This window comes from Panthera tigris, chromosome A1, assembly GCF_018350195.1.
Source record: "Panthera tigris isolate Pti1 chromosome A1, P.tigris_Pti1_mat1.1, whole genome shotgun sequence".
NCBI classification, from domain to species: domain Eukaryota; kingdom Metazoa; phylum Chordata; class Mammalia; order Carnivora; family Felidae; genus Panthera; species Panthera tigris.
This window is the reverse complement of record NC_056660.1, coordinates 121,089,289-121,114,739: the sequence shown is the minus strand read 5'-3', so window position 1 is coordinate 121,114,739 and position 25,451 is coordinate 121,089,289. Positions and strand designations below refer to the sequence as shown.

The following is a 25,451-nucleotide window of genomic DNA, read 5'->3' as shown; positions in this document are numbered from 1 at the left end:
CTGACTTCGGCTCAGGTCATGATCTTGCACCCTATGAGTTCGAGCCCCACATCGGGCTCTGTGCTGACAGCTCAGAGCCTGGAGCCTGCTTTGGATTCTGTGTCTCCCTCTCTCTGCCCCTCCCCTGCTCTCTCTCTCTCTCTCTCTCTCAAAAATAAATAAACATTAAAAAACTTAAAAAAAAAATATGCATGCCTTTCATCTAGTCCTCTCACTCCTACGAACAAATGTAAAACAGGGTTCGCAACTGAGACAACATTACTCTGGGGGGCATTTTGGGTGTCACACTGACTGAAGAGCACTTACTGGCATTTAGTAGGCGGGAGCCAGGAGTGCTAAAGGTCTTAACATGTACAGGACTGTCCTATATAACAAACTGTTCCACTCACAAACGCAAAATCCAGTAAGATGTCTGTAACATTGTTCACAGCAAAATGGGAAATACTCTAGCCATCAAAGGCAGTATCAGTAGTTCATGAAAGATCTACCATTACTAAGAGATTTTTTACAAGGTCTGAAGAATGGCAATACTGAAGTGCTATTCAGAAAACTTTCCCTGAATACTAAATCCAGAGAAAGGGGAACTTTTGTTCTAGTAAACACAAAGGAAAATTATCTTTCAAATGATAAGGTATCAATCACTTCCATATACAATAAAACTCTCAAATATATTTCCACACACTTGAAACATGGGAAAGGGTAAAATCCCTACCTAGAGAGGCTACAGGGAAAAGTTAACCATACATGATAAGTCTTTAGTAATTACAGCAGAAGTATTCCATTGTCTTACTTGAAGGTCCAGGAATGAAGGAGTGATCAATTAGAGACTCTTGCCAATAAGAACACAAAAAGTTGAATGAATTACACAAATATTTTGGAGGGGTACAGAAACTTAGACTTCTAAACCTGTTACTTTCTTAAGATTTAAAATACTCTCTGGCTACAGATGGAAGATGAACACGATAGTATGCAATGATACTAAAATGATTTATTTTTAGAGGCATAAATCCATTTAGAAAAAAACAGAGAATACAACAAAGCTAAAAAAAAACATGGGGAGCTTAGAAGCAGAAGGATTAAATATATAATGCCTACAATTTTAAAATCAGGAAATAGTAGCAAAAATGTTTCAGGAATGAAAAAAATACCCAAAAAATCAGCTAAAAGATTTAAAAGTAGACATCCTTTAAGAATAGAAATTGGGGAGAAATAGAGTAATAAAATGATTAACAACCTTGTGGCTGTTAAGTTCATCTGACTCTTCAAATGATGTACACATATAACTTTTAAGAAAATAAAAACTAAAAAATTCCTATCAAACGCACCTAAGGTTTTTGAAGTTGTTTTCTTTCCCCTCTCTCTCTCTTTTTTTATGCTTATTTTGTTTTTGAGAGAAAGAGACACAGAATCCGAAGCAGGCTCCAGGCTTTGAGCTGTCAGCACAGAGCCTGACGCAGGACTCAAACCCACGAACCGTGAGATCATGACTGAAGTTGGATATTTAACTAACTGAGCCACCCAGGCGCCCGTTTTCTTTTTTCTATAACCGAGTGCTTTCCAAGTTTTCTTCAATGAACATCATGGAAGACACTGTCTTGCAAAAGAGTGAAACTGGACCATTCTCTTTCACCATACACAAAAATACACTCAAAATGAACTAAAGACCTAAATGTGAGACCAGAAACCATAAAAGTCCTTGAAGAAAACACAGGCAGTAATTTCTCTGTTATTGCTTATACCAACATTTTTCTAAATGGGTCTCCTGAAGCAAGGGAAACAAAAACAAAAATAAACTATTGGGACAATATCAAAATAAAAAGCTTCTGCACAGCAAATGAAACAATCAACAAAACCAAAAAGCCACCTACGGAAAAGGAGAAGATATTTGTAAAGGACATATCTGATAAAGGGTTAGTATCCAAAATATATAAAGTACTTATAAAACTCACCCCACCAACCAAACAATCCAATTAAAATGGGCATAAAACACGAACAGACATTTTTCCAAAGACATCCAGATGGCAAACAGACACACTGAAACGATGCTCAACATCACTCAGCAGCAGGGAAATATAAATCAAAACTACAATGAGATGTGTTACCTCACACCTGTGAGAATGGCTAAAATCAACAAAAGAAGAAAGAACAAGTCTTGGCAAGGATGTGATAAAGGGGGAACATCTTGCACTGCTGGTGGGAATGCAAACTGGAGCAGTCACTGTGGAAAACAGTATGGAGGTTCCTCAAAAAGTTAAAAATAAAACTACCACCCCTCCCCCCAAAATACAACTAACCTACGATCCAGCAATCACACCACTGGGTATTTACACAAAGAATACAAAAATACTAATTCAAAGGGATACATGTACTCCAAAATTTATAGCAGTATTACAATAGCCAAATTATGGAAACAGCCCAAGTGTCCATCGGCTGATGAATGGATAAAGAATATTCCAATGGAATATTAATGGATTATTCAGTTATAATAAAGAATGAAATCTTGCCATCTGCAACAACATGGAGAGACCCAGAGTTGGGCGGCTCAGCTGTGCTGAGCAAAGGAAGGCAGCAAAAAGACAAATGCCGTATGACTTCACTCATAAGTGGAATTTAAGAAACAAGAGAGCAAAGGAAGAGAGAGAGAGAGAGAGAGAGAGAGAGAGAGAGAGAGAGAGAGAGAGGGGCAAACTGAGAGACAGACTCTTAACTGCAGAGAACGGATGGTTACCAGAGGGGAATGGTTTAACTCGGTGATGTGGATTAAGGAGCGCACTTGGTGTGACAAGCACTCGGTGATACACGGCAAGTGCTGAATCCCTATACTATACACCAGAAACTAATACTACACTGTATGTTAACTAACTGAAATTTAAATAAAAACTTTAAAAAAGACATTGTCTTAGTTGTTTAAACCAACAACTACTTGATCTCCTTCCATTCTACTGGACCCTGATTTTCATCACTGGTCAAGTGGCATATGGAACCATGACAGGTTTAATTCAATCATGGTAACCGTTTTCCTCAACGAGGATTAGTTTACAAACGGGTAAGGGACAATTCTGGCTAAAACACATGAGGGCACATCTGCTAAGTAAGAGTGGTATATGTCAGGGGTGGGGTGAGGGTGGAGGAGGGTGAGGGTTGAAACAGGGACACTTTCTGGGAAGGTTACCTCCCATGATTTTTTAAAATGTCATGAGAAAGGTACTGTTACCTTAAGCCTTTGGACGTTCTTTTTAGAGGCCATGATGTTTGTGGTTGCTATCACACCATGAAGAAAAATGCCTAAGAACAAAGCCAACATACTAGGCAGAGGAGACCTATGAAAAGAACCTGTGTGGCTGAGTTTCTGAATTAATTAAACCTAAAACCTCCCTAACTCTGAATTTCATGAAAGGAAAGAAAATAAATCTTCCTATTTCCCAAGTTATCTTTTACTTCAAGCCAAACACATCCTGAGATGTGTGTATTACCTCCATAATCAGAAAGAAGAAAAAAAAAAAAAAAATCAAGTTCCACCCTGTATCATGGAGTACAACGGCTAAACCATACACCACAGTTCAAAAATCTTACAGTTAACTGATGCATGCTACTTGAAAATGTCTAAGCGCAGCTCAAGTATTCTAAACATTTAGTATAAGTTCCTGTTTTGGATCCTGTCTCCCTTTCTCTCCATCCCTCCCCCACTCACGTGGATGCGTTTTCCTCTCTCTCAAAAATATTTAAAATAAGTAAATACATAAAGCTGGTTTCCCACTTTACAAAAAGTGTGTGTGTGTGTAGGTCAAACTGGTGAATGAAACTGCCTCAAGTGAACAGAGTACTGCCAGCACAGTTCTCAAATCTGGACACTATATAACAACCCACCATTCTCTAAAGTCAGGGAGAAAAAGGACCAAGGGGTGTCAAACTCAGAGTGAAGTCTTGCTCTTTAAGATTTCCTTCACCATCGGGGCTCCTGGGTGGCTCAGTTGGTTAAGCATCCGACTTTGGCTCAGGTCATGATATTGGTGGCTCATGAGTTTGAGCCCCATGTCGGTCTCTATGCTGATAGCTCAGAGCCTAGAGCCTGCTTTAGATTCTGTCTCCCTCTCTCTGCCCCTCCCTCGCTCACACACAGTCTCTCTCTCAAATATAAATAAACAGTAAAAAACAAGTAAAAATATTTCCTTCATCATCTTTAATACTTAATAGGGCTGAAAGTGTTTTCTCTCAAAGAAGTTGTTTGAGTCGGGGCGCCTGGGTGGCTCAGTCAGTTTAGTGTCCGACTTCAGCTCAGGCCATGATCTCACGGTTCACGGGTTCAAGCCCAGCGTTGGGCTCTGAGCCTAGAGCCTGCTTCAAATTCTGTGTCTCTCTCTCTCTGCCCCTTCTCCACTCGCACTCTGTCTCTTTCTCTCTCTCCAAAATAAAATAAAAACATTAAAATAAAAATTCAAATAAATAAAATAAGTAAAATAAAAATTTAAAACAAAAGTTGTTTGAGGAATAGGGATCCCAGATATTAAGAGTCAACTGTATTTTTATCTTGGTTCTGACACTTACTTAACGATCTTTTTATATGTATGACTCACTTTTAAGTTTTAAACATGAGTTTTCCCTGTCTGTACACATGGGATTTCACATGCACTTTATACAGTTATTTAAGATTAAATGAGATCATGTATGAAAACGCTCTAGCACAAGTAACACTCAATATTTAATTGGATGAATGAGTGACTGGAGAGAAGATATACTCTGTTTATGAAGCAAATTAAAGACAGTTACCTGTAGCAAATCTCTACTTGCATGTTTATCTAAAAGTGGTTGCCCTTGTATACAGAACATAACTATACATGTCTCTTATCCTAATAAATTCTTCCTTTGAATTCTGCCTTCGTCCCAGATCATTTTCACTTATTGACTATGAACACCTGCTAAACCATGTAATAACCCTAAAACAAAAATCAAATATTTGCTTTGGAACAACTTGTCACTACAAATGCATTTATGTGGGCTATTATGGAATTATAAAGCATGACCTGCTTCTTGACCTTCAAATATATTAATAAGAGTTTGCTAATACCCATTTTTTACAACTTGATTTTCTAATCTATAAAACATTTGACACTTACACAGAATGCAAGAAAATGCTGAATACAGTGCTTTTAGAGTTGATATCTGCCAACTTTAAAAACTTACTGAGAAATGTTGAAGCAATTCATCTTTTTCCTCCTCAATGAATCCTCCTACTGTTAGTGCTTTGGGGCGGTGGTCCACCACCATGTGATTCAGCGAGCCCCTTCCTCTTCCTCCACGGCCTCGGCCTCTTCCTCGACCTTGAGAGGACATAGTCTTTCCTCGACCCACAGGTAAAATGCCTAATCGTGCAGCCTGAATAACAACAAAAGGCAGAATATAATATACATTCTAGGAAGAACCGTGGAAGAACCTCTTAAGAACCTCTTAAATCTCACCTCAACCTGTAACTGACTGAGTTTTTTCCGTAACTCTGTTGTGTCTTCTCCTGAGGATAGCCTCTTATGAAGGTCCAGTTCAGTATCTAATAGTTCTTTCTGAGCCTTTGGAAAATTAAGAGTAAAAATGTATTTGTTAGATAACTTCCAAGATCTTATTCAGAATATCATACTTAAAGAATGACATAACATCTCTTTTGGCAAAAGGAGAATGAGAGGATGCAATAAACTGGAGTGTTTAAAGGAAGGTTCACTGTATGAAAACATACAGAGAATATACTGAACTCAGTAAAAATAAGCAGTATTACTGCTTAAGATGGCTTAAAAATCAGACTCTAGAAACAAATGAAAAAAGGGAGCTGAGAATAATTTTCTAATAATAAAGAGCCATAAATCAAACTCAATGGAAGCAAAATATATGCATAGGAAAAATTAATAATAAAAACATAAATAACATCTACATAACTGCTTTCAGATTTGAATTCTACAATACTGCACTCTTTTTGTGTGTGTGAGGGACAAACTATCTGTCTTTAGATGGTGTGACTGTGAGACTAATTTTTACTCCCATATTGTCTTAAAATTTTTTTAATTTATTTATTTTGTGAGTGGGGGGTGGGGGTGGGGGGAGAGAATATCCCAAGCAAGCCCCATGCTGCCAGTGCAGACCCCGACAAAGGGCTCCGTCTCACTAAGTGAGCCATGAGATCATGACCTGAGCCAAAATTGACAGTCAGACATCCAGCCAACTGGGCGACCCAGGCGTCCCTCTCTTCAATTTTTAAAATGTTCGTTATGTCCCTTCTATAATTGGGGGAAATTTCACTAAAAATATTTTTTATTAAACTTTTCCAATGCAATCTTGAAGAAATACTTTATATCCCTCTAGTAATACAGAACCACAACTTCAAAAGTATTATAATATTGGATATAAAAATTTGCACTCTATATATCTGACAAATTTATTATTTTGAGTTCTCGAAGGACTAGAAATTAAAATTCCACTACAGAGGGGTGCTTGGCTGACTCAGTCAAGAAGGGCATGTGACTCTTGATCTCGGGGTGTGAGTTTGAGCCCCATGTTGGATGTCAAGATTACTTAAAAGTAAAATCTTTTAAAAAAAAATTTTTAAATTCCATGACAGAGCTGTGGTATAATGTAATCACTGTGTAAAGTAACTATTCTCCTAGGTAAGGAGACAAATGACAATTAATAAAATGAGACGTAGGGCGCCTGGGTGGCTCAGTCGGTTGAGTGTCCAACTTTGGCTCGGGTAGTGATCTCGCAGTTCGTGGGTTTGAGCCCCGCACTGGGCTCCATGCTGACATCTCAGAGACTGGAGCCTCCTGGAGATTCTGAGTCTCCCTCTCTCTACCCCTTGCCCGCTCACATTCTGTCTTTCTCTCTCTCTCTCTCAAAAATAAACATTAAAGAAAGTATTTTTAAAAAAAGAGACTTAAGTGGATTTGGAACTTTAAGTGGATTATCCTTTTCAATAGAGTATCACATTTTTACCCGTATTAAAGCCAATGATACCTTTTGAATATTAAAAGGAATGGTTTCACTGTATTATAGATTAGAAAAACAACTGCTGAAATAGGAAATATCACTTTTTTTGCCATCACTCTAGCAATTTCATATTTAGGAAAGGAAACCATAAATTCAGTTAATAAACATAATAATAATAAACATATCTTTGTTCAAACAAAGACAAGACACAGCATCTATAGGAACATTTAAAATTTTTACTGTCTCCCTGTTATACTATTAGTTACCTAGGGGTTCCACTGTACTTCAAAGCACCAAACATATAACAGATGTTCAACAACCCTATGCTGAATGGAAAATGAAAATACATACCTCTGTTTTTGTCTTAACTTTAGATGGTGTGGAGACTGCAGAAGATGTTTTTAATTCATCTTTCAATTGCGAGATCTTTTCTCCAAGCTCTTTCAAAGTCTTCATTATATTTGCTCTTTCTTCTGGTTTCATGTTTTTGTTCTTTTCTAGCTTAGATATTAGCATCTACAAAATAAACAGAAAAAAGTAAAAACTATGCCTAGTAACTTTTACTATAACTAACCCTTATCAACTTTACTAAGAGGAATAGCTATAAAATCCGTTGTAGAAAACAATTCCAGCAGGCAAATGAGCTCTTGTCTTACCTTTTGGCATTCTATTTGTTTTTCTAGCATTTCTTGCCTCTTTTTCCTCATATCTTGCTGTAGTTTCATTGCTTCCTATATGAATACATTTAAAAAATTAGTAAGAGATAAAAATATTTGCCAATGATATACTTGCAAACATTTGATACATGAACAACTCATTTTCTTCTGGATCATCCCTATGCTATACAAGACAAATTTCACTCCCAATCAAAAAACAGATGAAACCAGAAATGAAACCTTTAATTACATTTTCTATGGAAGAGTTAAAATTTCTAAGTGTACTTTTAAAAATATTTAAAAGGCTAACTCCTAATTAGCTGTATCTATGACATTTATTCTTGAGTGACCTGAATGTACGTATGAGGAAAAACAAGGGCTGTTTCCACTTGCCAATGTAGTAAGCCATCCCTGATTTTTCAAGCTTAAAGTTTAATAAATGTGAGATGCAGGCTAGAAGACAGAAATGATGGCAAATTCTATGGATTTTTGCCAGGAAAATATTGCCTCCCACCCCTCTGCTAATCAAATCTCCAATTATATGGAAATAATACCTATAAATATCTATTTGATTTAAAATCGTCTATATGAGTTTATATCTAAGATAACAATGAAACTCAGAAGTCATATGAATACCAATTACATAAACATTATACTTTATACAAAACACTAACTTACAAAAGCAAGAGAGGAATTAAGAGAAGAAATAATGAAATAAAACTGGTTCTTCACCTTGGAGAAAAAAAACAGGACAACTCAGTGCTATTTATTTTTACATGGAAAAAAATCCTTCCTTGTTCTTGATGTAGCCTCTGCAAGGCAACTGCAAAATACTTTTTTGTCTGTTCACCTTTTTTTTTTTTCAAATGTACACTCCATCAAGAAGCAGCTAAATAAACATAATGTAGTTCTAGAACATGAACTATTCAAATGTGTTAATAAAATTGCTTAAGAATTCAATGGGTCCTTCCCTCTTTAAGGAAATTAGAATCAAGGCTGTTACCTGTTTCTTTTTAAGAACTTCTTGAACATCATGAGATTTAGACCCTGAACAAAGTTTTGAAGGCGTCTTTAAGTTTGAGGAGCTGTAAATCATTTTTGGATGGCCTGGAGCTGAAAATATCTATGAAACACAAGTATAATTAAATATTAGAAACGCTTTAAGGTAATTTTTTAGAAAGACTGCATGTATTTCTTTTTGTTCAGGAGTTAAAGTTTACTTTAAAAACTTCATTTATATAACTGGTTTTTATATATACATAAATTCAACTGTAATTCAAATACAAAAACAAAATTTTAGCAATAATGTTTCTGAATGCAATCACATCCTTCTTCTATTTTCTTAATTGAGAAAAAGGAACCACAGCCACTTTTATCTAGGAGCAGGCCTGTACTCATAGCGAAGCCTTACTGTCCTCTCGTTCAACAATTTCACAGATTAAGAACCTCCAACAAACCAACTCTTGTGACCGCGATGAATCAAGACAAAAACAAAAACAAATCCACAATTCAGAATCATGACTGAACACAGAAAAAAACAGGAATACTATTCAAACAGTTAAAATGACAAGTCCCTTTCTAACCTAACAGCAATGACTGCAGCCTCTTTACCAATTACACCTTTAGTCTCATTCTAGTTTTCCCTCCTTCTTAGTTAAGACTAATTAAGACATCTGGTCATAGAATTATTCCTATTTCTTTAAACCCTGATCCAAGTCACCTAACACAGGATTAAAGTACTTCCTCATCAGAATCTATTTAAATCAAATGCTATATGAGTTTATAATCAAACATAAAACAAGTAGTTAGTTCACAGGTCTGACTTTGCAAGCAAAGCGGTGGCCATTTTTACTGTGGTTGTTTTGGTATTTAGATTCCTTTCCCGTTCTGAACAGACCACTCTCCAGTTAATCTTCCCTTTTTTAAGGCATAGCAGAGCTACATGGCACAGTATAATCTCTCTGGTTCAAGTCTTTCCTAACACAAATGGCAACACCTACAATTTACTGAGCACTTAGTATGTACTTAACACTCCCCTTCCATGCTTTACTAACATGAAATTTTTTTAATCCCCAGAGCAACTTATTGAAAAGGAAACCAATGCTCCCAAGTTATCTAATACAGCTAGTAAGAGGCAGGTCAAGTCAAATAGGGCTGTCTGACTTCCAAATCTGTAACTATCTTTGTTTTGCTACCTTTTCATAATGGAATTTTTGAAACAACAGAGTTATACTACAAAGGTGATGTACCCATCACTAAGCACCAACAATTATCAGGACATAAAATAGAGTAGTTCCCCCTTATCCAGTTTGGCTTTCCACGGTTTGTTACCCAAGGTCAACTGTGGTCCAGAAACAGATGACCCTCCTTCTGACTCATCAGGAGGTCATTAGAAGCCTAACAATACATCACAATGCCTATATTATTCACCTCACTTCACCTCATCTGGAGGCATTTATTTTATCATCTCACATCATCACAAGAAGGATGAATATGGTACAGTATTTTCAGTGACTTCTCCTTTATTAAAGTATATTGTTATAACTATTCCATTTTAGTATTATCATTGTGCATCTCTTATTGTGCCTAATTTATAAATTAAACTTTATTATGGGTATGTACCCATATTATGGGTATGTACAAGAAAAAACATAATATATACGGGATTTAGTACTATCTATGGTGTCGCACATCTAATGGGAGTCTTAGAAAGTATCCTCACAGATAAGGGGAGACTACTATACTTTTGTTTTACCTAAATCCCTAACTCCACATTCATATCAAACACTGTTTCTATGTTTTACATGTAAATATTCAGTTGTATCTCTAAAAAATAAGGACTCCATTCTTTTTAAAACATAACCACAATACCATCATCACACTTATAACAACTCCTTACTATCATTAGACAATCACATCTCATGATTGTGTTATTTTTTTTTTATTTTTTTTAGTGTTTATTTTTGAGACAGAGAGACAGAGGGTGAGTGGGGGAGGGGCAGAGAGAGAGGGGGACACAGAATTCGAAGCAGGCTCCAGGCTCCGAGCTCTCAGTACAGAGCCAGGTGCGGGGCTCAAACCCACGAACTGTGAGATCATGACCTGAGCTGAAGTCAGACACTTAACGACTGAGCTACCCAGGGTGCCCCAAGATTGTATTATAATTTTCTAAACATTTTCTGCCATTTGAATTGGGCTCTATGAAGGTTCTTCTACAGGAACTGGTTATATCTCTTTAAAATCTATTTTGATACCATTTCCTTTCTCATCTCTTTTCCTTGCAAACTGCTTTTTGAAGAAATCAGGTCATTTATCCTGTGAATTTGTATTCACCACAAAATTCTATGATACCCCATAACATGTTTCTGTGTCCTCTGAATTTCCTTCAAATTAGTAGATCTAGAGCCTTTATGACATCTTCTCAATCTTTTGACAGGATTCCAGAAATTGTTGACGACTTTGTTTTCTGGTTGAACAAAGTAATTCTAGGGTCATCTGGAATACTGCCAGCCCCAGATCTGCAGACAGCCATTTCTTCAAAAAACCCTTGGTTCCTCTGAGTGCCTGGGAGGGGGCAGGGGGTAATTACCCTTGGACTGATTATTATTTCTCAACCTTTTCAGTAAATAGAATTAAGAAATGTTTTGGAGCTTTTTACTGCTTATTATTTTTTATGATAAAACAGTATGTGAATGTGTATCAATACAGCTGATCCTTGAATAACTCAGGGGTTAAGGGGCACAGACCCCAAGAATCAAAAATCCACGTATTTAACTTCTGACTTCCCCAAAACTTAATTGCCTACTGCTAACCAAAAGCCTTACCGATAACATAAACAGTCAATTAACACGTCCTTTTTATGTTACATGTTTTATATACTGTATTCTTCTAAGATGCTACAGAAAAGAAAATGTTAAGCAAATCCTGAGAGAAAATACATTTACAGTCCTGTGCTGTATTTATTTTAAAAATCCATGTTTAGGTGATCTGCACAATTCAAACCCATGTTGTTCAAGGATCTACCATACTTTCAATTCAAACATAGGACTACAGTGTTTTCACTTAATCTACCATACACATCTTTTCAACCACATTGAAAATCGCCACTTGTCAGTGACACCAATATAATTTTTCATTTGATTTATCCTACAATGCTCACAAACTGTTTCAGAATAACATTATTGCTGAAAAATACTTTTTAAAATTGTTTTTTTTGAACTCAGGGTTCATCTCATTAGGAATATATATTCAAATAGCTGTATTTTAAAGTACTCTCTAGGGGCACCTGGGTGGCACAGTCGGTTAAGTATCTGACTCTTCATTTTGGCTCAGGTCATGATCTCGTGGTTCATGAGGTCAAGTCAGGGTCTGCGCAATAAGTGTGGGATTCATTCTCTCCCTCTCTGCCTCTCCCCTGCTCACAATGTCTCTCTCAAATAAATAAACTGTAAAAAATGAAAAAGGTACTCTCTATGCAAACATATTACTTCATTTGTTTCATTTTTCAATTCTTAGACATTACTTTTTTCATTTTATGACTGAACGCAGCATTTACATGGTTCCAAGACAAATCTACAAAATAAGACATAGTCAAAGTTGTCTAGTTTTTTCCATCCTTGCCGTAACCACCAAGATTTAAATTTTAGGAACTAAAAGAAATTTTTTTTAATTAATTTTAGGATTTTTTGTTTCTGCTATTAATCATATACTTAGGTGTTCAATGGCCCTACTTGCTTACATTAACAGTGGCTGCCTATATATGTTTTGTACCCTTGTACTTTTTTTTTTTTTTTTTTACCTAATACAGCCTCATGATCACCTCATAGTACATATGAAGATATTCCTCATTCTGTTGTAAAGTTGCACTTTTGCTACTGTACTGCATTTTAAGTTAACTAGTTCCCTACTGATGGACATCTGGATTGTTTCCAGTCTTTTGCTATTATAGTCTACACTTACTAGCCTGGTACGTATATTTTTTCGTAGTTTGACAAATGTACTTTTGGAATACATTCTGAAAAGGAGGGTTACTGATTTAGAATAAATGCATACATAATTTTGCCAGACACTGCCAAATTTGCTTTCATGGGGGTTGTAACATTTAGCATTTCCATCAGCATCTAAATTCTCAGATCTTTTTGGAAATTATCCTAGTTTATTATGTAATTTGAAAAATGGATCTAGTTTTATCTTTTCTACACGGCTATTCAGTTATCCAAATGCATTTATCAAAAAGTCCATATTCTCCCCACTGACCTGAGATACTCTTTGACATCTAATAAATTCCTATTTGCAAATGAGTCTATTTCTCGTCTTTTACTCTATTTCACTGGTCTATCTCTTCATGTGCCAGTACTAACTGACTTAGTTACATAGACTTCATAATATTCTTATTATGGCTAGTAGGGTTAAGCACTCCCCCCACCGGCCTTGATCGTTTTCAGAATTTTCCAAGCCCTCTTTGAAATAATCACCATTGTGCAAAGTCACTGTACAGATATATTCCTAAAAGCAAAAGAAACTACTTAAGATACATTTCAAAGTTTTGATTAGGATAGAATCTTCTTCACTATATTCTTCTAAAATTCTCAAACTCCTACTTAGCTTTGAATAGAAAAAAAAATTTAGCCAATTTCTGGCTGTATCATGGAAATTAGGCAAGTATACCTTCCACATTAAGGTTAGCTGTCACGTTTACCTCAAGTGAAGAAACAAGACATTACAAATCTGGATGAAAGTTGTTAATTTCTCTGTGTCACTAAACAATTTTAAATATATTTGAGGATCGGGGCACCTGGGTGGCTCAGCTGGTTAAGCATCCAGCTTTGGCTCAGGTCATGATCTCACTGTTCGTGAGTTGGAGCCCTGTGTTGGGCTCTGCGCTGACAGCTCAGAGCCTAGAGCCTACTTCAGATTCAGGGTCTCCCTCTCTCTCTCTGCCCCTCCCCTGCTCACTTCGTCTCTCTCTGTTTCTCGAAAATAAACATTAAAAATTATAAATAGGTAGGCATATTGAGTAATTAATGAATCAGAGGGTCACAGAAATACATACCTGGCAATCCTCTCCAGCACCACCTGACTGATTCAACACGTGTGATGCATCACTCTGGTTACCACTTGCGTGTCCAAGGCGATGTTTAACAGGAACTTTGTTAAGAACATATGCGCCGGATGTCTGTGGTTTACTCATCATCTGCATACACAAAATAAACACATAAGTGGTAAAAGTTTTAAAAATGGCCAGAAATGATACAAATTCAGGCTAGTGATTACCCTGGAGAAGAAAATAAAGAAATGAGAAGGGAGAGTGCTTCTATCATCTCTAAGTTTTTAAGTGGTAGATATTCAAATGATTGCTATTATCTATTCTATGGATGTCTGAAATATGTCATAACAAAATGCATGCATATGGATATAAACTCATACAGAAAACAAGTTCTACTAATTTTTAAAATGTTCCCTTTAATATGTAATGCTCTGAAGGATCTGGGGCTTCTAAATGATAGTAGCTTAATATCAATAACAGTGTGATATGGACACCCCAAGAACACAGTGCAATCTTGGGCTGCATTAACAGAACATAGTCTAATGGATCACAAACATGACCGTATCACTCTTGTACACCATTCAGCCTACATCCAGGGGAAGCACCTGCCTCTGGGCTCTAACATGAAGTGGGACCTAGACAAAAGAAATGGAGGCTGAGGTGCACATAAAAAGGATAATGACTGGACTTAAGATTACATATGGTAATACTTTAAAAAAAAACACCTGAATGCATTTAATTCGAACAAGAGAACACCTAGGAAAAGATCAGCATTACCATCAATATTGGAATGGCACTAATGCATAGTGGTTTCTTCTTTACTTCCTTCATCTGTTCATTCAAGTATAGTTTGAGCAACATGTGCCAAGCCTTGTTTTAGACACAAGAGACAGAAGGAATAAAACAGGCAAAATCCTATTTTCTTGGAGCTTACATTTCAATTTTTAAAGCTTTTAAAGAGTTTTCTACATGGAAAAAAGTCAGACAAAAGAGTGGGTACAAGGATGACTGAGTCTAACACAAAACAAAGAAGAAGTTCTAGATTCAGAGTTGTCTGGTAGTGGACAGTTATTATACTTTAGTGTTGAGAAGAATCACTAAGAGTATTCCTTTAAACATGTAGATTTATGGGCCCCATTTCTACAGACTGACTGTAACTTCTGGGTGCTAAGATCCAAGAATTTGTATTCAGGCAAGTAATTCTGGTAGAAGCAGAATTGCACTTGTCAAACTTTACGGTTTGTAAGAATCAAGTGGAGAGCTTGTTAAAACACAGATGCTTAAGCCCCAACCCTAGTGATTCTAAGTTGAGGTGAGGTCCAAAAAACTGCATGTCTAATAAGTTCTCAGGAGATAAGATGCTGCTGGTCTGCAGATCAAACTGAGAAGTTTTAAAGTAGAAGACCTAACGACCGCAAATTGACAATGATCTAGAGGGTGGGACCAGAGGACTTTTCCTTGTCTATGAACCAGTAGATTACCTTCTGGATACCCCCATGTACCGTTGAGGGAGGGGACTGGGCCACCAGCACTTGTTGCTGATGAAGGTGCTGTGGCAAATGGTGGTGCTGCTGTGACAGGTGACTAAGTGTTTGCTGTTGCTGCAGGAGTAGCTGTGTTGGAGACTGCAATGCAGGCTGCTCATTATTTTCCCTATGCCACAGAACTCGAATGAACCGGTTATTTAGAACTGCTTCAGTGCTGGAAATGGCTTTCCTGGCCTCCTCATTGGTAAGATATTGGATGAGGGCTGCTTCTGGATCTCCCTTAAAAGCAACCTGTAAGAAAAAAACAAAAGCAACAAAAAAAAGCAAACAAATTAATAAGCAGTTAAATGCAGATAAATTATTGATAAAGACTTCAGAATAGAAAAGAACCTGCTGAAATCCATTCCGAAAGCTTTGTAAGTACAGTTCTCCATCACGCTAAAAGATAATATGCATATTTTTCAAATTATATACAAAAAAGACTATTCAATAAAGAATCCTAGTAATGTTACGTAACCAGTTAGGGAAAAGTTGTTAGATCCCTCCCTGATATCCTACATCCAAATAAACTCCAGAGAAAGAAAATATTTTACCATAACAAAAAAAAAAAAAAAAAAACAATAAAAACACAGAAGAAAAAAAGGTGAATATCTGTACAATCTGAGTGTTTGGAAAATCTTTTTATGCATACCTATAAAAACAGGATCCATAAAGACAAACAGTAGCAAATTCTACCACATAAAAATTTAAAATCTGTCAGTCCAAATATACCCTAAACTAAATGATGAATAGAAGAACTATTTTTGATATACATGACAAGCAATGGCTTGGAAAAGCACTATTATAAATGGCTTCATAAAAAATGGGCGAAGACAATCAATAGGCATATCCAAAAAAACCTGCAAATGATCTATATAAATCAGAATCTACCTAGTAATTTAAAAAAGCAAATGGGGCGCCTGGGTGGCTCAGCGGGTTAAGTGTCTGACTCTTGATTTTGACTCATGTCATAATCTCATAGTTTGGGAGTACGAGCCCAATGTCCGGCTCTGTGCTGACTGCAAAGCCTGCTTGGGATTTCCCCCACCCCACCCCCTCTGCCCCTCCCAGCTCACACTCTAAATAAATAAACAAATAAATAAATAAATAAAATTTATTTTAAAAAAAGAAAAGCAAAGTAAAACAAGTATAATTTTTCACTTACGAAACTGGTTCAAAACATTTTGATGGATCCACATTACAATGTTGACAGGCTTTAACACAGTGCATGCGGGAGTACCAACTGGCACAACCCTTTTGGCAAACAATTTGGCAGAGCACAAATAAAAAGTCTTAAAATTCCCTTTAATTCAGCAACGCATCATAAAAAGAGAACGAAAGGTTTAGCAACAAGGAGGCTCACCACAGCATTGTTTTTATAGAAGATAAGAGAAACAATAGAAATCCTCAACCACAAGGAAGAGTAAGTAAATTATGGCCTATTGCTACAGACTGATTTATGCCCCCACTCCCAAATTCTTATGTTGAAACTCTAACTCACTGTGTGACTACATTTGGAGACAGGGCTTTTAGGAGGTAATTAAAGTTAAATGAGGTCATAAGCGTGGGGCCCTAATCAGATGGTACTGGAGGTCTTATAGGAAAAGGAAGAGATCTTTCTCCCCTTCCAAAATTTGAGGACACAGCAAGAAAGTGGCCATCATAAAGAGAATCCTCACCAGGAACCAAAATGGCCATCACCTTGATTTCGGACTTCCCCCAAAATAAATGTTGTTTAAGCCACCTAGTCTCTGATACGTATTTGTTATGGCAATCCAACAAGACTAATATACCAAATTACATTAAGCCATCTAATTTTCCTAAATGCCATAAACCATAATGACCTAGAAAACATGTAAGAGAAAAAAGGCAGAGACATCTGATACGATTTTGTATTCTTGAAGTGTGTAAAGTAAGTATTTTTAAAAAGAAAACATGTCTATGTGTGTGCATATATGTGTTCTTCCATATAAATACAGTATGTTCATCAAAAGATTAATAATTATTGTTGCAATGTGGTGAGATTCAGGTGATTTGTTTTTTCACTTTTGTTTAATGGATTTCCAATTATCTATAAAATTAAACATGTACTATACTCAGGAAAACACAGTGCTTAAAAATCTTTCAAAAAGAGTACCTTGGTTCAATTCTTTGAAATATAAAATTTCCTCATACTACTTTTTTTTAAAGTTTATTTTTTTGAGAGAGAGAGAGAGAGAGAGAGAGAGAGAGAGAGAGAGAGAGAGAGAGAGAGAGAGGGAGAACGGATGAGCACAAGTGGGAGAAGGGCGGAGAGGGAGAGGGAGAGACAGAGGATCCCAAGCAGGCTCTGCAAAGTCAGTATGGAGCCTGATGCCGGGTTCAAACTCAGGAACCGTGAGATCACCCAGGCACCCCCTCATACTACTTTCTTCAGGTCTCAGCTTAAATGTCACCTCTCAGAGTGCTTTTTCTTGAGTTCCCTTCCCCCTCTATCACTTAATTACCTTACTATATCTATCTTTATAGCACTTAACCTGTTTTACTTGTTTATTCTCTCTGCTCTCTGAGAAGGTCAGCTGCATGAAGGCCAGGACCCTGATCATCATGCTCATTTTTAGCCAGTGTTTTCAACAGTGCTGGTCCAGTATAGCACACCTCCACATTTTGGATGAGTACAGAGATTGGAGGGTGAAGGGAACAGGGATTTATTGCAGTGACCTAAGGGTGGTGCCTTTTTTCATATAATTTTTTAAAAATTTTTAATGTTATATTTATTTTTGAGAGAAAGAGACAGAGTGTGAGTGGGGGAAGGACAGAGAGAGGGAGACAGAATCTGAAGTAGGCTCCAGGCTCTGAGCTGTCAGCACAGAGCCCAGCGCAGGGCTCAAACCCACGAACCGTGAGATTATGACCTGAGCCTAAGTCAGACACTTAACCGACTATGCCACCCAGGCACCCCCTCATAATACTTTCTTAAATTGTTACATAAATCATATTTTGGTTTCATGACCAACATTAACCATCAGGGGTAACTGAGTGAAATGGCAAATTAATAAGGACTTCAAGTACTCTCAATTACACTGGAACACCCAACCACAAATGCATAAATTGGAGTATGTGTCAAGTAGACAGCAAAATACAGAAACTACAAATCACATGATGTTAGATAACATGTCACGCTGCCTAAATTGTCAAGATTACAACCATCCTTAACCAATTACTTTTTCACTACAATATAAAAGTCACTCAGTAGACAAAATTACCTTAGAAATTACCAAAAATCTTACCTATCTAGTTAGAATACTAAAGCAGATTAAAAAGTCTTTTGTCCAGAGATAGCACCATGAATAAAAATATACTAACCATCCTCAATGTCTTTCAGGAAGAGGTTACAGATAAGAAACAAATTAAAAAAAAAAAAAAAGCAAAAAACAAATTCAGCTTAATTTCATCATAAAGTTGGGTATAGAGCTATACAGTGGAGCTTAAAACACTTAGCAGAGATTATAAGATTAATTACTGGCTCATTTAAGCAAAGTGAACTGCTATGTTCAAAGATGCATAAAAGCACATTCATTTGTCAGCAACCTAGTCACATTTACCTGGATGTTCACAATAGTTCCAAACTTGCTGAAGTGTTCATTGAGTTTAGTAATGTTGTTTAATTCCTGAGGGATCTTCTTGACTTCTAATTTGGTGTTTGTATACTGATTCTTTCTCAAAAATCCTGGTTTACTCTGACTGTTATTCCCTTGCCTGAAAGGAATATTAATAGATCTTGATTAATTCCCCCACCTTATGCCTAGCCATCAGACAGGTCCACAAAAACTTTAAGTTTATATGTATTAAAGTGTCATTTGTAAGACATTCTTACATTCTTCAGAAATTACTAAGTAATTTTCACATCGACCTTGTTACATGGGAACAGAACAGGTATAGAAAAAGAAGACTGAAGAGCAAAAGATCACAAAAAGAGAGGCCCAAATGAGATTAAAACTAATAGGCTAAAAAGATCCACCACAATTACCAAGGAGTCTAACTTTAAAGCAAGGAAAGAACATCATTTTTTTCAATGGTGGGTTTTTCAACTTCTGTAAAAGTACCGAATACAAGTTACTAATACCTATTATATTAGTTACTAATACAAGTTACTAATATCTATTATATTCTGCTCGCTCTTCCCATTTTTAAGATGTTCTAATGATGCCTTGGGGAACCCTAATTTTGAGACACAAAGTTTTAAAATCACTGATTAATGACAACTGTGAATTTTACAAATTTACTAACGCAAACAAAAACAACAAATACACCAATTAGAACTACTAAGTAGCAAATTGTCTTACTTTCCCAGCCAAGGTTTCTTTGTGAGCGGCCCTTCCAAACCACTTATAGCTCTTTTTCGGCTATCTGGTTCAAGAACTACTCTGGTTATGTTGCTATTAATTGAAACAGGAACTGGTGGTTCAGTCTGGATGACAATGTTAGCAGCTGTTGGAAACAAAAATTAACATTACTAACAATGCATGGTATCTGAGGAATTTCAAATGATTACAATATATAGCCTAAAAGCTAAAAAGCAGAGTAAATAGCACCCAGCTACCATTTCCTTTTCAGAAATGCTTATTTACTAACTGCCTCCTCCTTTTTCTCCTTTGTTAAAAATACAATATTGAAGTTTAAAAAGTCATAGGCAGCTCCAATGTAAAAATTGATTCAGACAAGGATCATCAATGGTTGGAAAACAATATTCATCAGTAAACGTTGTTAGAGAACAAGATATTTATCTGGTGCCAAAGTACACCCCACAAATGATGACTTTACAATGGAGAGATCTACCAATTATCATCTCAGACAAGCAATCAAACTTAGCACCATAAACAGAGTGAAATTATTTGTACTGTTTGATGTGATTTAAAAAAAGTTCACCTGGACAGGATATTAAGGAATTATGATTTTCTTATGTGTAGCAATGATATTGTGCTTATGAAGGACGTCATATTCTTGGAAGTAAAATAAAGTATCTACAGGGCACAATCTCTGCAATATACTTTCAAGTAACTCAGGGAAAAAAAACCTGAAGGGAGAAGGAAAGAAGGGATAAAGAAGAATGTGCATTGCGCATACATAAGCAAGCACTTAGGCCCACAGGTGACAAAACTTTAATAAAGGTGAATCTAAGTAAAGGTATTCAGATGTTTATTGTATTTCTTTTGATTTCCTGTGCGTTTAAAATTTTTCAAACTCAAAAGTTGGGAGGAAAACCCAAAGCCCGTATTATAAATTGCTATATTTCATTCATAACAATTAAAACTAAAATACTTAAAGAAACTGACATTACAATGGCTTATCTGTGAGTGGGAAGAGGTGTGAATAAAAAAATAAATAACAACACAAAACTATGCCTGATACACTGTGAATATTCTCCTTAACTTCAAGTGACTGTACCAAAAGTAAAATCAGCAGCCAAAAATGACATGTAGGGCTAGATGCTGGGGTAGGGATGAGAGTGGGGGGTAATATGTGTGACAATCGGGGAAATAATGATGCAGATTTAACATGTATTTCTTTAGCAGCTGCTAGAGCTCAACAATCATATTAGACATACGTGTAAATCAGTGAATAAAATAACTTTGATCTCTGCTCTATTAGGGCCTTTATTTTCAGAAGGCAAATGGAGGAGATAGCAATTGTGATGGTATAATGCATTCTAGAATCTGAGATGCCATTAGATCTTCCCTAAAATAGCTTGATTACCTCCTGACATTGCCTACTGCTTTCCTTTACTGAAGTGCTTTATAAAAAAAGAAAGAGATACAGAGCTAGAGGCTGGATGACTTTGCCAAGGTGACAAACCACGTCTGCTGCACAAAAACCACATTTCTTTTTTTTTTAATTTTTAAAATAATTTTTTTAAATGTTTATTTCAGAGACAGAGACAATGTGAGTGGAGAAGGGACAGAAAGAGAGAGGGAAACAGAGAATCATAGCAGGCTCAAGGCTCTAAGCCATTAGCACAGAGCCCGACACGGGGCTCGAACCCATGAACTTTGAGATCATGACCTGGGCTGAAGTCAGACACTTAACCAACTGTGCCACCCAGGGTCCCCCAAAGACCTCATTTCTATCTGAGTGAGATTATCCACGAATTACTGTATATGAATGCAGAGAAAGACCAGACTAGCGACAAAGGAAAAACTTGAATTTTTAAGACTCTGATCTTTCCACTAATTTCAAGTAATTTGGTAATAATATATGCATTATAGCATAGAAGGTAATAGTATACTCTTCAGAATTGGAATGACCTGGGTTCAAATTCTAGTTCAGCCACTAAAAGCTGTGTGACTTTGGGCAAATTTCTTTAACCTCTCTAATCCTCAGTGTCTTTATCTGTAAAAAGAGAATTAAAATAGTACCTCTTTTAAGGAGTTGTAGGAAAGGAAAATAAGAGATAATAATACATATACAAAAGCATTTGGTTTCATCTTGACACAAAACTGTTAGCTTGCAGTAGTAACAATGATATTAATGGCAGTAAATAAAAGTTAATAAAATCAAGACAGGAAAGAAGGCAAGAACACGAAAATAGTCACCATATAACTAAATCAGAAAAACATTGTCAGGGGGGGTGCCCGGGTGGCTCAGTTAAGCATCCAACTATTGATCAGCTCATGACCTTGCTGTTTGTGGGATCAAGCTATGAGCCCAGCTCCATGCAGAGCCTGCTTGGGAATCTCTTTCTCTGCCCCTCCCTGACGGGTGCACATGCACACACTCCCTCAAAATAAATAAATAACCTTTTAAAAAATGTTTAAAAAAAAGATAAATACTGTCAGGATGTCCCATGGACAGTCATTCAAATTAAAATTAAATATCAGAAAACCAACTATAGTAAGAAAAACTGGAACCTCATCAAACTTTTTACCCCAACTTGTTTTCAGATGTTTTTATATTTATTTTTGAGAGAGAGAGAGAGAGAGAGCACGAGCGACCAGAGTACACGGGGAAGGGACAGAGAAAGAGGGAGACACAGGCTCCAGGCTCTGAGCTGTCAGCACAAACCCCAATGTGGGGCTCAAACCCACAAACCATGAGATCGCAACCTGGGCCAAAGTCGAATGCTCAACCGACTGAGCCACCTGGTGCCCCTAAACCAACTTTTTTAAGGGAGGAGAAAGGAGGACATCAACCCATATTAAAGGTAAATGCTTGCATTTAATTTTTAAAGGTTTATGACTATGCTCTGTAAAGATCCTGACATATGGTTGTAATCATAAATATTTAAAAAGGTCAAATAATCATCTTATTGCAGTATTTTAGATTCTCAGTTATTAGTGTGCAACACAGCTCTTACGATACAAAGTAGGCCCTGAAGTGATCAAATTCTTTGAAGGCAAGGGACCATGTCATTTCATCTTTCTTTACCTAATATCTAGTGCAGTGCCCAGTAAACAGCTAAAACAGGCTAAAGGTATACAAAAAAAGCAATTAAAAAAAAGTATTTTTATTTTAAAATAAATATATTACAATTATAGCTTTATTAATTTTTTTTTTTTTTTTTTTTTTTTTTTGAGAGAGACAGCCCAAGTTGGGGAAAGACAGACAGAAGGGGAGAGAGAGAATCCTAAGCAGACTCCACACTGCCAGTGCAGAGCTTGACTAAGGGCTCAAATTCATGAAACCATGAGATCATGACCTAACCAAGGGTTGGACGCTTAACCGACTGAGCCACCCAGGTGCCCCTCTAATTATAGTTTTAAAATAAAATGTGGAGACAAAGTTATTAAAAAATATTTATTTGAGATGATTATAGAGCACTCTTCAAAAGGACAGTGTGTAAATAATTTTGGACCCTAGTGAGGTCTGAAATGCTGTACTGAACTCCTGTATAACAGCAACAAACAAAGGCTGAGGCATTCTCACCTCTTGGATTTGCATCCATATCTCCAGATGTTAGGCCAATCAGGTTTGGGCGCTGTGTCTGTGTTCTGGAAAAGAATTGTCTGTACTGAGATCTACCAGAACTGGTAATACTAGGAGCTTCTGGATTATAACCATCTGGTTCATATGTATCTGGGGGAAAACAAAACAACAAAACACATAACAAATAAGAGAGTAGTTAAGTAATTTTTCATTACTATAAACAACTGCAAAAAATGAATTTTTCTTTGACAAATATATCAACCTATACATACATACAAATACACACACACACACACACACAATCTGAATTACAATATATATTAATATACCTGTTAGAAGTGAAAGAAATAAAAACGCTCCTGTCTCAAAACACAGATACACGTATCTGTTCTTGATTACAGAGATATTTCCAAATTCATTTACCTTAGCTAGCCATTTTTATCCTATATATTAATCACTTAATCCAAACATCTCTTAAATATTTTAAGAGAAATATGCACATATATGAATACTATATATAAAGGACTGGTTGAGTTTCCTCTGTTATCATGTTTCACCAATTTCTAGGTACTCTTTTTTTTTTAATTTACATCCAAGTTAGTATATAGTGCAATAATGACTTTACGAGTAGATTCATCCCCCAGGGTAGAACACCCAGTGCTCATCCCAACAAGTGTCTTCCTTAATGCCCCTTGCCCATTTAGCCATCCCCCCCACCCTAGGTACTCTTTTAAGTAGGGAAAAAAAATAGAGAAAAAAATCAATCTACTAATTTGCTTACCTACATTTTAAAATGGAGATATAATAGCTGCTTTCATACATAAAACATTTCAAATGTTTTATTTCAAACAGCTAAAAAAATTTTACATTTACAAATATAATCATTATGTTACTACCAACCACCCCATCAATGCCACTTTTATCACATTCCCTTTGTTTTCTCTACAACTAAATATTTAATTCTTAAAATTATAATGCTAAATGGCTATTTTGTTAGTATTACAAAAATTCTGAATATGTTCATCTCTAAGTGGTATATATCCTCTTCATCCTACATAAAATGAAACAAGGGTTAAGATTAAGTGAAGACACTGGTTTTCACAACTGTGATTTAGAAGACCTTGCGTCTCTCTTTCTTCCTTGGTGGAAAAATGCTCTATGGCGTTCATATTAAGTTTCAGCTACAAAGTAAGAGACATTCAGATCCTTACTAATGGCCAATCAATATGATTCAAAGTATAAGATCAGCAAATTATGATAAAAAAGTTTTCAGTTACCACTTGGTAGTCTTGAAAGAAAATCTCCTATAGCTGTAGGTTTTAAAGCAGTTACATAATCAAATGACCTTGTTCTATAATTCCTGAGAATACACAGAACCCCTAGAAACTCAAAAGTCCTTTAGACAGTTATGATGGACTCAGATCTAAAGGGAAAGCAAGAAATGTTAAAAACCTCATGAAACACCCACAAAGCACTCCACAGGTCTTCCAAAGGTACACATAAGTAGGAGGGAAGAGTTTTCCAGAAATTACTACATTATACACAGCCAGGTCATACATGGATCAGAGAGGGAAAAAAAGATATGCTCATCCATGATCAGCAAGAAAAACAGATGTTTTTGGTTTGCTTTTTAAAAAATTATCCTAGTTTTTCTTGTAATGTGTAACTGATTAGAAAATATCCAAGTAGATATTCTCTTCCTATTTACTGTATTAGAAATCAGTTCAAGGAACTACCATGACTTTGTTACTGAGGCACTAAAAGTCAACATAGAGGACACCAGAGATGACAGACACACAGGAGGCCTAATCTAGCAACCACTAGGGACAAATCAAAGAGGCAGAGGAACAGAAGAGAAAACTACCTAAGAGGTTCGGTGGGAATTTGTGATGGCAGATCAGGATGCCAGTCACCACGCAGGCTGGCAAGCTATGGTACAAAAAGATCAGAGGGTGGATGGCCGGCCATCTGTAGCAAAGCTTACCTGGGACCAGAGGGGTGGGGCTGGAGACTGAGGTATGGTACCCAATGGAGGATCCCATGAGGTTTCGAGGTGGCACCAAACGAGCTGCCAACAGAGGAGGCGGTGTCCCCAACTGAAGTCGCTCAGATGCAGCAGCACCATGTTCACGAGAGTACATGGGCTGTCCTACAGAGGAAAGAATAGGAGGGCAGCTGGGAATGAGAGTCACAAGCTTCTCAGGGAATGATGTACTTCCTGAGACTTTAGCCAAGAACAGAGAGAGTACACCAAAATGCCAGTCGAGAAAGGTATTACTGATATTCTTCCTAACTCAAGAAACAGGCACATAACCAGTTAGGATGCACTGAGGTATAAAGAAAGAGTGAGAATTA

At 36.6% G+C, this 25,451-nt stretch overlaps 1 protein-coding gene across 4 annotated transcripts in view; it reads right to left on the bottom strand.

Annotated features, from left to right (window-relative positions):
• Positions 1–25,451, bottom strand: part of RBM27 (RNA binding motif protein 27) — a 72,269-nt gene that overhangs the window by 7,848 nt on the left and 38,970 nt on the right. For 2 of the 4 annotated variants that reach the window (XM_007079961.3, XM_007079962.3), the window contains exons 9-19: positions 25,081–25,245; positions 23,097–23,246; positions 19,520–19,664; positions 18,779–18,932; positions 15,150–15,446; positions 13,675–13,815; positions 8,626–8,745; positions 7,623–7,697; positions 7,318–7,482; positions 5,457–5,561; positions 5,182–5,373 (exon numbers count right to left, since the gene is read on the bottom strand). In XM_007079961.3, coding sequence (XP_007080023.1) covers positions 5,182–5,373; positions 5,457–5,561; positions 7,318–7,482; positions 7,623–7,697; positions 8,626–8,745; positions 13,675–13,815; positions 15,150–15,446; positions 18,779–18,932; positions 19,520–19,664; positions 23,097–23,246; positions 25,081–25,245 — 1,709 coding nt within the window. The remainder of the gene's footprint in view (positions 1–5,181; positions 5,374–5,456; positions 5,562–7,317; positions 7,483–7,622; positions 7,698–8,625; positions 8,746–13,674; positions 13,816–15,149; positions 15,447–18,778; positions 18,933–19,519; positions 19,665–23,096; positions 23,247–25,080; positions 25,246–25,451) is intronic. The other 2 variants (XM_015536593.2, XM_007079963.3) reach the window with 1 other exon arrangement.